This window comes from Branchiostoma lanceolatum, chromosome 7, assembly GCF_035083965.1.
Source record: "Branchiostoma lanceolatum isolate klBraLanc5 chromosome 7, klBraLanc5.hap2, whole genome shotgun sequence".
Classification (NCBI taxonomy): Eukaryota; Metazoa; Chordata; class Leptocardii; order Amphioxiformes; family Branchiostomatidae; genus Branchiostoma; species Branchiostoma lanceolatum.
This window is the reverse complement of record NC_089728.1, coordinates 4,706,314-4,718,246: the sequence shown is the minus strand read 5'-3', so window position 1 is coordinate 4,718,246 and position 11,933 is coordinate 4,706,314. Positions and strand designations below refer to the sequence as shown.

The 11,933-nt window shown below is 42.8% G+C and overlaps 2 protein-coding genes across 16 annotated transcripts in view; one reads left to right on the top strand and one right to left on the bottom strand.

The window, feature by feature from the left end:
• The first annotated feature begins 65 nt into the window (after positions 1–65).
• On the top strand, positions 66–1,693 carry LOC136438767 (uncharacterized protein KIAA1143 homolog). 2 transcript variants are annotated; one of them, XM_066433704.1, is made up of 3 exons: positions 66–279; positions 628–778; positions 1,215–1,693. In XM_066433704.1, exons 1-3 carry the CDS (start codon positions 166–168, stop codon positions 1,409–1,411), a joined length of 462 nt encoding a protein of 153 aa, XP_066289801.1. In that variant the 5' UTR covers positions 66–165; the 3' UTR covers positions 1,412–1,693. The 2 variants fall into 2 exon arrangements, with proteins under 2 accessions (XP_066289801.1, XP_066289800.1); XM_066433703.1 differs by having other exon boundaries at positions 66–322.
• A 1,339-nt stretch (positions 1,694–3,032) lies between these two features.
• The window catches only part of LOC136438763 (serine/threonine-protein phosphatase 4 regulatory subunit 1-like), a 45,720-nt gene continuing 36,819 nt past the window's right edge, over positions 3,033–11,933 (bottom strand). For 11 of the 14 annotated variants that reach the window (XM_066433691.1, XM_066433692.1, XM_066433689.1 and 8 more), the window contains 9 exons: positions 11,045–11,191; positions 10,073–10,267; positions 8,608–8,769; positions 7,614–7,714; positions 7,042–7,162; positions 6,530–6,645; positions 5,753–5,913; positions 5,315–5,451; positions 3,033–4,824 (listed from right to left, as the gene is read on the bottom strand). In XM_066433691.1, the coding sequence (XP_066289788.1) occupies positions 4,813–4,824; positions 5,315–5,451; positions 5,753–5,913; positions 6,530–6,645; positions 7,042–7,162; positions 7,614–7,714; positions 8,608–8,769; positions 10,073–10,267; positions 11,045–11,191 (1,152 nt within the window). In that variant the 3' untranslated portion in view covers positions 3,033–4,812. The remainder of the gene's footprint in view (positions 4,825–5,314; positions 5,452–5,752; positions 5,914–6,529; positions 6,646–7,041; positions 7,163–7,613; positions 7,715–8,607; positions 8,770–10,072; positions 10,268–11,044; positions 11,192–11,933) is intronic. The other 3 variants (XM_066433685.1, XM_066433695.1, XM_066433688.1) reach the window with 2 other exon arrangements.

Genomic DNA, 11,933 nt, shown 5'->3' with positions numbered 1-11,933 from the left:
TCTTAACTATGATTGGTCAAATTAAAATTTGAATTCGTATCACGTGATACTTTGAACCTCTAACAGTAGGGTCACAGGTCACATACATTTAACCTCTGACCCTAATGTAGATTTTTTGGGGGGTTTTGCAAGATTTCGGCTCTTCTTTTGTTGACTTTGGTAGCTATGGCTGGACGCGGACGTCATGGGGTGTCATTTTCTAAACCCTCCGAACCGAGCTTCATCAGGCAGTTCAAGGAACGCGTCGGATACAAGGAGGGACCAGACATCAACACAAAAGTGTGTAACCCCCCTCCCCCATAACTTGCAAAAGTATTGCGAGGTACTATATTACCTGCTTTCCCATTTTTATTACCTTCATGAAATTGATGAAATGTCATGTTGGTTATATTTTCAACAGCTTTTGTGCGTGTGTGTGTTAACAAGATAACTCAAGAACGGCTGTGTGGATTGATTTCATATTTGGGGTGTTGGTAGGTTGTGACAAATTCCACAAAAGCTGTAACCAAGGAGGTTAAATATCTCCTTGCTGTAACTAAATAATAAGATTTTGGGCCTCCTGGCAATTTTATCACAAAAACTATTAAATGTGTCACAGAGGTATGAGACCTTTGATTTCTTTTTCAGAAAGCAGCAGAGAAACCATCAGAAGAAGAGGAGGAGGATGTAAGGGATGACAGAGAGGATGAGAAGCCGACAGTCGTGGTGCTGGGGACAGGAGATCTCACCCAGGAGGAGGCTGACAGATGGGGAGAGGAAAAGGAAAAGAAGGATGAAGGTGAGATGAAACTCTGCCGTCAAAAGTTGGTTTGTCTGTGTGGCTGTCCTAGTAACTTCTTCTTTCATCTGTTTTTAAAATTGTAATTCCTAGATCTTGTGTAGTTTGTATTTGTCAGTTGTTGTTTATTGACTAGTATCCAAGCAAGTTGCATGCATAGTCCAGTGGTAAGTGACCCTGCCTTTGGACCAAGAGGTTAGAGTTTGAATCCTGGCTGTTGTCGCTCACCTGACATGGAAAAGGTCACAGGACAGGACATTAACCCTTGGTCCACTGCTCATTGTATTTGTTGAAAACACCTGCAGTACAATGAACCTGTAAATACTGCAACAAGCATCTGTCTTCTCTGTCACGACCAGTGCAAAATTAGCTCTTCAGTGAACTAAACTGGTTCCAGATCATTTTCACATCTCTAACACTGTTAATCTTTTCACAGAAACAGCGATAGCGGAGGGCAAAATTACCTTCAAGAAGCCTGTAAAGAGGTCAGCGGAGGAGAAGTCAAACTTAGACGCCAGCACTTCAACGAAGAAGAGGAAAGACGACAAGTCTGACAAGAAGAGTAAAATGAAGAAAGTGAAAAATTCTAGTTTGTTATCTTTTGGGGATGATGAAGAAGAAGAGGATGGCTGATGGGTACGCTCTGATTGGTGTTGCCATGGTTACTAAACTTAGCCTGAGTACCATACTCTGTATTGACCGCTGGCTCAAAAACAATCGCTTGCTAACCACGGAGGTTAGTCACTATGGAGGATGGTTCTCAGGCTATACTAAACTTGTGTTTTGGAAGCAGGAAGCTGCCAAACCAAGGTCCCTGTAAATAGAAGTACATGTATACGTGTGCTTTTGATATTCTCTTGTGGTCTATTGATGTGATCTTTGTTGTGAACTGTAATAAAAATGTCCACATGAAAAGGCTTGTCATGCCTGGTTTGTTGCACTGATTTGATTCCTGGCATTCCTGGTTTGTTTGGGGCAATAGTCCGATCCTGACTGTCCGTCACAATTATCAGTTCAACCATTGAGAGAATAGCAATTAGCAGTTTGACCAATGAGAGAGTGGCTGCATCTTTGTCAAATACAAAAACTCTACTTGCATTTCCTTGTTTTTATTTTGTATTTATACGGTTTGACAGAGGTGGGCAGGACGTTATGGGATCAACATATTACTGTTAACATTAACAGTAGACAATGCTGAGCAATAGGTGATATCTAGCAGCAAACTTTCTATGTCAAGTTTGGCTTTCCCAAGGAGATACAGGGTTCCAAGAGTGACTGCTCCTGTTAATACACTTAGTCTAGTAAATCATATTTCACGTCTTCTGAACCTTAGAACCAACCCAAGTTAACTCAGACATACAAAAAAAGGTAATAGTTATTCATTAGAGTATTGAAGACATATACATTGGATGAATGACCAAATATCTGCATTTTTGCCCCCAAGGCTGACAATCAAGCTTCTAGCAGCCCTTCCATTGGTCAGGCCTCTGCCAAATAAGCCCCCAGTTGTATCATGTTATTTCTATACACGAGCTATCGGTTGTATGGCATACATTACATCTTTCTTGTTATGCAATGTCTCTGATATGGGTCTTTTTTTTCCTTCAGTAAAACGGAGGTATAGTTATCAGTTGGTGTGTTTGCTTGTCTTGGTGTGTGTCCGCAGTGATGTGAATATTGCAGAGTGGCAGCATGTGAGGTGGAAGTGGTGTTATAGGATACTTGGAGAATTGGAAGTATGGTCCGGCTAGAGTCCAATGGTGTTGTAGTTAAGAGCCAGGATGATCCATGGCTAGGCCCACACAGTAATGTAAGGTCGTTAGGGGTTCCGGCTTAGAGCTTGTTTCATATAGTGTTGTAGTGTAGGAGTTGTATTTAGGCTTCTTAGTTCTTACCTCCAAGAAAATGGAGGTATTGTAGTCAATTGGTGTGTGTGTTAAGCCCCCCTCTCACTGGACCCGCGGCACGCTGGGGCTTTAGTTTCTTTCTTTGTCTTGGTGTGAGTCCATGCTCCATTGTGAAGTGAGTATTGCGTAGCCTGATTTCAATCAAGCCTCCTGTAACCGCTCGCCGCTGCAGGGAGGGGACAGAAATCCCCGGACAGCTGGAGTTTGTGTTATACCAAGGAGGTTCCTTGGTTATACAGACTAAGTATTGCAGAGTGGCAGGTTGTAAGGCAGAAGTGGTGTAATAGGATACTTGTTCTAGATGTTCTAGAGGCAATAAGAAGAACAAAAATCACAAGAGAACGCCATCATTGTTACCATAATTCAATGTAGTCTTTATTTGCTTACAATAATCACCTAGAAAAGTCTGAGAGAAAGACTTGAGGACCCCTGATAACGAGGTCGGTATCCCTGCATTGATTGTTATCTAATTACACATGTAAAAGGTCTATACACGCATATTTGCATCCCTCTTTACACAATTTTTGCACAACAATGTAGGATGCAAAATGTACAGATCCAACACTTCCATCCAATGTTTCCATTGCAATAAGTCTAAAAATCTTCTACTATACAAAGTTTTAAGGTACTTATCAGTGAATGTTTTCCTAACTATGTATACTGCAGCCAGATAACTACTTAACAAGTGCACAGAGAATCGCTTTATTCTAACATTCTTCTGATTGTACAGCTATGTGTAAAAAAACTTCCTTTGGCCAGATCCTGTTAGTCTATGAATGTCACCACCTTCGTGTTTGAAATACTCACTGTTTGTGAAGGGAATAACATCCTGTCAGATAACGATACAATTGCAGTGTAAAAAATAAAACAGTTATGTTTGTTCAGATAAGACATCTTGGATTGATAAACTGTGGAATACACAATGTACCTTGTTCCATTTCAAATATGCTACACTTAAACAATTCATGAATTGAACTGGCCAGTATAAGTAAAGAAGTTTCCATCTCTAGATCTGGGATATACCATAGAGAATGAGTGATTAAGATTACTGGGATTCTAAAAAGAAAAATTGTGGCGAGTATATCAAAGGAGGTTAAATATTAACCTGCTTAGTATATCTATTGAATACCTAATGATGCTGATGAAATATAACTGGAGTCATGTGTACACTTAAATGTTTTAGAGTTATACGTGGCTATAACGTGAGGCTTAAAAACAAGGGAAGGCTCCCTTGACACAAATATCTAGAAACCCTGAAACTGTTTCTTACTGTGTTGGTAAATAGCTTAGTCCGTATCAGGCTGAGGTAGACCAAGGCCCAAGTACATGTATACGGGCATCACAGCTACCATTACGTAAGATAAAATCATTGCAAACTTCCAACACATACAGGTACATGGAAATGATTCAAAGTTCTAAGTATCAAATCACAACCAGTCGAGCTGTAAATTTCCTATCTAAGCCATATTGTACTCATATAGAACAACAGAATCAGTGTTTTCAGATGCTTGCGGAAGGCATTTTAAAGCATGACTACATCAACAGAAAGCATCACTATAGTATGGCAATAGGTGGGAGCAAAACAATCTTACATCGCACAAACTGATACACATACAACAAAGTTAATCACTGTAACATATGGACAAGAAACTGCAATAAGCCAGACAAATTCAAGTGGAGGATATTATACTTGGCCCCCTCTGTTTGTGCATTTACAGTAGTGTGAGTTTCAAGGCTGACTAAACAAGGGGAATACAGTTCTAGGTAAGGGCTTGTTCTAATGTTTGTTATCTTGTGGTCTGCATCTAAAAAGAACAATGGTCCCAATTCACATCCGATGTGACCCAAGAATGCAGACAGAAACACATATCTAATCTCAAAAGAACAGGATGGGCGAAAGCACTGCTGAAAGAACACAAGTTACGTTACATATCCTGTCATGTTGTACCGGTAATAATACACGACTTGGCAGCTTTTTTTTATCTCGTAGATGACCATTGCACGTTTGCTACGGGTTGGACGACATGTTCCCTTGGAAAGACTGTGGCATGGGTGGGACCAAAGAAGTTGCAGCTTTCCCTGTTACCATGGCGATGGGAGCACCGTTTCCGCCTTTCCCTGCCGCCATCATACAAGGTCCTTCAATGAGAGAAAGAACAAAGCATTATTAAGTAACACTTAAAGCTTTCACGGTAGTTTTATTTTTGCAGTTTTTTTGGGGGGACCTCTGTAGCATAAATTCATGACACAATGAATATGTCTCCCTTCTTTGACTACTGTACTACAGAATTGTTTCAGCTGCAAATTCAAACCACGGCGAAACCTTCTTTTGCTCTTACATGTATAGCAAAAACTACAACCACGGCGAATGTACATGCATTGTCTACAGTATTCATTAGGACAGACGTGTTACCATTTAGCATGCTGAACCATTTGTTCAACCAGCATTAAGCTAGAGGTGTACAGTAACCAGTATAACTGTACATGACCAGCAAAAACGCGACCAGTAGCAAAACTGCATTGCACTACAAGCTACATGTATTGCAAAAGCATTACATTTCGTCTCAAGCTATATGCTTTGCAATTTGAGGTCAGCCTGCTTTTAGGAAAGTTGGGAAGTTTTCCTCACCACATCGGGGGAGTTGGAGCGAGGGTTCGGGGGAAGACTGGCGTAGAAACGGACGTCCCTGTCGGAGTCCATCTTCAGGATTTCTATGGCATGCAGCAGGGTCTCATGTTCCGGGTTCTGTTCACTGGAGAAATAGTCTGGAAACAGGGGACAAACAATGTGAAATGTTAATGCATCTGTTCTGATATAAGGGGGATCGAATGGCAGAGTAGCTAGGCCAACAGACACGAGATTGAGATAACAACCCACTGCAACCCTATGGCCTCAAAAAGGCTATGGCATTATGATATGAATTTCAAGTGGATGTGTCTAACAGCAACTCTTCCCATACTTTTGGACAACCATGAACTTCTGGCATTCTGGCAAAGCACAGTACTTAGATAATTTGTTTAGGGAAATCAGTTGTGATTTAAAAAATGACACTGTTTTTACACTGACCTCTTGGGAGTACGGACTGGGACAAGGTCTTGCCCAGGACTATCCTCACATTTGGCACCGGGTCAGAGGTCAAGGTCAGCAGACTGGGCAGCAGGTGGTGAGCGAAGAGCGACGGACGGATGGACTCATCTTCTAACAACACTGCACACAGGAAGGCAAACCTGCGGAGAACAGAAAAGTACATTGGTTAAAGGCTAAGAATCTGAAGGTTCTGGGTTCGAATCCCTAGGAGGCCCTAACGTTGTGTCCTTGGAAAGGCACTTGACACCTATTTCTGAACACCTATTTCTCAACACCTATTTCTCAACACCTATTTCTTAGGTGAAACCGAGTACAAGGGGGCATCTTCTCGGATGGAACATAAAGCCAGAGGCCCCGTGTTTGAGGGAAGCCACACCTCGAGCATGTTTAGGAACCCACTGCACTTCAAAAAGAGTAGAAATCCTTGCCAGTGTGAGTAGATGAAACCTTGTAGTCTGGTCTAACACAGCTTGCACCTACTGTACAAAACTGGTGTGTTATGCCTAAAGACGGTCTACCGGTTGTGCGAAACAAAACAATACAGTCTTCACCTCATTAACATATCAATTCAGAGTTTTTGTATAAAACCTGGTTCTCCCGCTCTTCCCTTTCGTCACTGACGAAAGACAGCAGATGCTGTCTGAAACGTCTCACTGTTTCAAAATCTTATCCAGTTGCTTGAGTAACTGTTTTTGGTGGATCTTATTACCTGGACGTCTAACCTTCATCAACAAAACAAAACAAAATAGTCCTTACGTCTGTCGGCGCTGCCATCTGCGGCTCTGTGCATAGTTGGTGATGAGGTCGGTCAGGAAGTGGAAGACCAGGGCGTCGTCATGGTCCTCCTGCAGCTGCTTCGTCAGCACAGCCACCTGGACAGGTGCAAACAACAGGTGAGTTAACAGGTGTGCAAAACAGGTGGGTGAGCAGGTGTTCACAAGAGGTGGGTAAACAGTAAACAGGTGCACTCAACAGGTGGGTCAACAGGTGCAACACAACAGGTAAGACAGGTGCATATAAAAGGTGAACCACAACAGGTATTTGGGGTTGATGACAAATGCCTCTCACACACAATTTTCAGTCCAAAATACCGGAACATCAATGTACTGGTACTGTACCGAATGGACTTGTGTAAAATTTCTGACGTATTTTGTTGCTAAAATCATGTTATATTCCTATCATACAGATTAAAATTTAGCACTGCAAAGAGGGGAAAACATTGTACCGGATCTTAAGTTTAGGTACACATCCCCACCACAAATACTTGCCAGTTTGTAAGCAATAAGCCTGACGTCCGACACCTTGTCCCCTGCTAGAGACAGCGCCACTGGACACACATGCTCCGCCAGCTCCGAGGCAGGGAACAGGTCACCCAGCTGCATCATTTGTCTGAAGGGAACATGGAAAACAATGTGTTAATCACAAACCTACAAGCGGGTCATCAATTTTGAAGAACGATAAAGATCTGTCTTTAATCCCATATGCGTGCTACACTGCACTGTGTTGGAAATTAACCTTCATGCATGGTCAGGTATCTATACCTGCAATGACAGCCCATTCTAACATATGCACTTCATTTGCAGTCAGATAATTATGCAGGAATTAGTTTGATTCAGTAAACATACATTTGGTAAACTTGTGCAATGGGAAAGGATAGAGTGTTTACCTAGCAATCAGAAGATCATTTTACCCCGGTCTTGGTAACTTCTTTTCATTTTTATAGATTGCATTATTGCATCTTCGGGTTTTCTTCTTTACACCGAATAAAGTTTACCAATCTCAATTTCCTTAACACAATCTGGCCTAAATGCCAGAGTATTTCAAACCACTTGCTACTTACTCTGCCAGCTCATATCTGAACCTCCAGTTGCGGTGGTTGTCGGTGTTCAGAAACTCAATCAGTCGAGCCAAGTACTCCCTCCGCCTCTCTGGCAGAAGTCTCTGTAACAACAATGTGGTCTTTTATTAGACAGGACACACTGTACTTGGCTCATTCAAGCCTTATGCCATCGAGAAAGCCACACCAAGGCAAAACTAGTCTGGATGTGGGCTTGAATAAAGTCTTAAACAGGGACTATGCGGTTATAGCATCTTTTCTGAAGATACGGCTTGAGTGTGTACGGTTGGCTTGAGGTTGCCCACTACTACTGCATAACAATGTGGTCTTGTGGTTTGGGTTGTTGACTTGGGATCTAAAGGTTCTGGGTTCGAATCCCTGGCATACAGGCCCCAATCTCGTGCCCTTGGGGAAGGCACTTAACACTTATTTCCTCCCTCCACTCAGGTAAAAATGAGTAACTCACTTTGGTTAAGGACATCGTTCGGATGGGATGTTTGGACAGGGTTCCGAACAGGAGCATGTTAAAGAACCCACCACACTTATCAAAAAGAGTAGGGTCCATCTCAGTGCAAGTCCGCTCTTAAGCAAGTCCGCTCTTAAGCAGATTGTACTTACTATCCAAAACCTATAGTGTCGCTTGTAAGTGAACTCCTACTCTGGACACACACTCATGGACACTCTAGTGTCGGGCGACCCCTACGGACCTACATTGACCAACTTGCTGGGGACGTCGGGGTTAGTGCTGAAGATCTAGAGCACTTAATGGCAGACCGTACCAACTGGAGGAAGAGGATAGACTTAATCCGGGCAACCCACGATATGATGATGATGATAGTGTTAAGCCTAAGGCGGTTTACTTGTTATAATATCCTATGTTATGTTATGTCGAAAAGACCCCTGACCTCCTCCCTTGAACTCTTGAAAAATGGCCATGGCCGAAGAGAATGTTATCTTTCCAGGTTAAATAAAGGTTGGAAGATTCACAACAACTCACCCTAAGAAAATCAGCCAGGTGTTTCAAGACACCGATACGAACTTCATCCAAGTCCTTCAAGAAGCCATCGAAGACGGGGATCAGGTCCTGGTCGGTGAGTTGAGCACCAAGAATGATTGCCAGCTCGTGGATAGAGAAGGCCAGGGTCCTGCGCACCTTCCACTGTTGGGGAACAGAAAAAGTGGGAATTACTATTCGGCAGGTGTGGACAATGAAAATGAGCCACTAAGGGCTCAGAAAATTAACGTTGTGTTTCTGACAACAGTCCTGACAAAATTAGGGGAAGAATTTTCTTTCTTAGATTTTGCCCAAAGAGATCCAACAAATACAATTCTAACAATGTAAAACATCAATGGGACCTAGGTTTTGTGGGTCTGTTAATATCATTTTGTCTATTGCAACAGAAAGAAGCAAAATGCATTGGAAATGGATTATACATTTTCATCGCTCAGATCAAAAATTTTCTGTCCGTTCCAGTAATCAACCTCTCAACAAAGGCCAGGGTTGGAAGGTTTTGGCTAGGGTACGTTGGGTAACCGGAAACACAACATCTTTTTTTTTTCACGGCCAAAGACAGAAGTCTTTAGAGTAGTGAGATAGAAAATAAGGACACATGCTCGTAAGACATCTCGGGAGTTGTATCACCGCCTCACAGATGATATCGATTCTTCACCTGGAATGTTTGCAGTTAAAAGACTCAAGTTTAAATTTCACTGAGCTTGAACTTTAGAAGGCTTCCTTCAGAAAGACAGAAAAGGGACAGTTTATAACAGTAATAAAAGTGGACCATATAGATGTGCACTACACAGGAGGAATGTGAAGATTTAGTAAGAGGCAAAGAAGTGTTATGCCGTCGTTAATAGCTGAGAGTTGTTCAATCACACGTGGCCCAAAACACGTAACGGTTACACTTGCAGCAAAGAAGCAGACTAGACAAAAGAGGGACTAAGCTTTAAGTTAGATTTTTTCCTGTTAGACTCTTCATTTTGCATTCGTGCATATCATGAATGACAGGTTTAAAGAAAAACATAGATATAAGCTGGTGCAAGCTTACTGGCCAAAAATACAGTTCAACATACTGAAGGCTCTAACCCCGTTCATATTAAGCCTTGCAAACCAGTTCAGGGCCGCATTCCTTCAGGTCTAATTTGCCAAATCCACATTGAAACTACCTCTAGGAGTTGGTTTCATGTGGTTTCAATATGGATCAAGGGGGTTTCAAATGTGACTTGGAGCGTTCAGACTCAGCCACATCAATCCTGCTTAGGTGATTTCTGCCCTGAATCTAATTTGCAAGGCTTGGTATGAACGGGGTCCAAAAGGAGAGACAGGGAGGTGACACTGAGGGAAGGTTTACCATGGTCATTTTCGGGGCGAGGTTCCTCCATGCAAAGGCGACTCTTTCAGCCTGTCCTGCACTACTGACGTCAAACATTCACAGAATCAGATCAAGCGGCATACTCACTGTACTCACTTGCATGTCATTGGCCAGTGTTTCGTACGTGTCCCGCAGGCAGTGCCAATTGTCGCGCCCCAGCGTGAAGGCCACGCTCGGGAGGCTGTACGCGCAGTGGCGGGCGATCTCCTGGTCCACAGTCTGTGCCCGGGACGGGTCCGTCATCGACAGGTAATGGTCCAATAGCGGCTGGGGGATTACATCCTGTGTGGGGGGGAGACAACACTTGCTCTGGAACGGCTGACTTTCTAACTAAGTCTAACTGCAAAAGTCTCAAACAACTTGTAATAAATACGAAGTTCATCTAGTTCATCAGTTCATCGACAGGTAATGGTCCAACAGCGGCTGGGGGATTACATCCTGTGTGGGGGGGAGACAACACTTGCTCTGGAACGGCTGACTTTCTAACTACGTCTAACTGCATCAGTCTCAAACAACTTGTGAAGTTCATCTAGCACTACTGAAATATACATTTTCCTTTTGAACTTTGCAAATCATGGTGTTATGTTATCATTTCTTCATGTTGTCAACACTTTAGTCCTACCAATGTACCAAAAATCATTAAGATCCATCCACAACTCGAGTTATACTGTTCACAGACATACAGACAGACAGATATACAAAACATAACCTCCTTGGCAAAGGTAAATAACAGAACCATTTTAGAGGTTGTTTGGCTGGGTCTCTTAATTCTTGGGCAATAGACACTGTCATAATTTACTAAGGTTTTAACTCTTTAACTATTTTTTACTGGTGATGTACAAAATATATACTGTAAATTCATTTACTTTTGCAGTGGTTTTATTTTCCAGCAGGAGGGAACAGAAGGTTTTCACGGTGCTTTAAATTTGAAGTTGCAACAGTTCTGTCATATCAGTAAGACATATTCTGTGTTATAAATTCATGATAAAAAGGTCACAGTGTCAAAAACCAGCGCCAATGCTGGAAGATTTACGGTATCGCCATGGAAACCGGACTGACCTGTTTCCTCAGGCTGTCCAGGTGAGCAGACAGGTGGTGTGGGCTGGTGGGGCTGGTGGCGGGGCTGGATGACGGGCTGGGGGGAGGGGTCACGTCCTGGGAGGACAACCCGGGCTGGAAGTGAAACAGGGGAGAAGACAAAGGCCACTGTTAGGCCACACATCAATAACAAAGTAAATTCACTTGTCCTGTCCTCTGCACACACAAATTCAGTTGTTCATGTTCCTTTGCGACTTTTCTTTATTTTCCCTTTGTTTTATTTGTACCAGGCACTCGTGTTGTATCTAACCCATGCGCAACTGCTGATAATCTCAGATATGAGGCTAAGCAGTAAAAAAGAAGAAGAAGAAGAAGAATTTGTGTAAACTAATTGGCAAATCCCGTCACACAGTCGACAAGCTTTGGCCGTAAGTTAAAAATGGTCAGAGAGTCAGACTCAGTGTTCTAGCCAGCTCCCGTCCTCCCGTCATTTGACGGGTTTTTGTCGCTCATGACGGACAAAAAATTTGCCCAACCCGTCATTTTTGACGGACAAAATTCGTGTGTAAAGATATATAGACAGAGCTTAGAATTTTGCAAAAACTCCATGAGATCAGCGGAAGGTTGCGACGAGGCCGATCTAGATCATTTCTAATGTCCGTCGGCGACAACCCCAGCCAGACACAAAGAGCGCCGTGGTGGTTGCTCCGGCGCTCAATGTGTTCTCCCTTCAGACATAATTGAAATGACGGGTAAAAATTTCAGCTGGAGAGAACACTGGTCAGACCCGAGAGTTTCTTTACTCGAAACTCTACCCCTTCACGTAAGACAGGGCTCTGGAACCTGAATCATCAGTCATCCCTAAATATCTAGCAATGGTCGAGAGAAAAATGGGCGCATTAATGTAATT

Coding starts and splice junctions, on each gene's coding strand:
- LOC136438767 (XM_066433703.1), top strand. CDS start 185: ATGGGGTGTCATTTTCTAAACCCTCCGAACCGAGCTTCATCAGGCAGT. Junction 323..627: donor ACTTGCAAAAGTATTGCGAG/GTACTATATTAC, acceptor TTTCTTTTTCAG/AAAGCAGCAGAGAAACCATC. Junction 779..1,214: donor AAAGGAAAAGAAGGATGAAG/GTGAGATGAAAC, acceptor ATCTTTTCACAG/AAACAGCGATAGCGGAGGGC.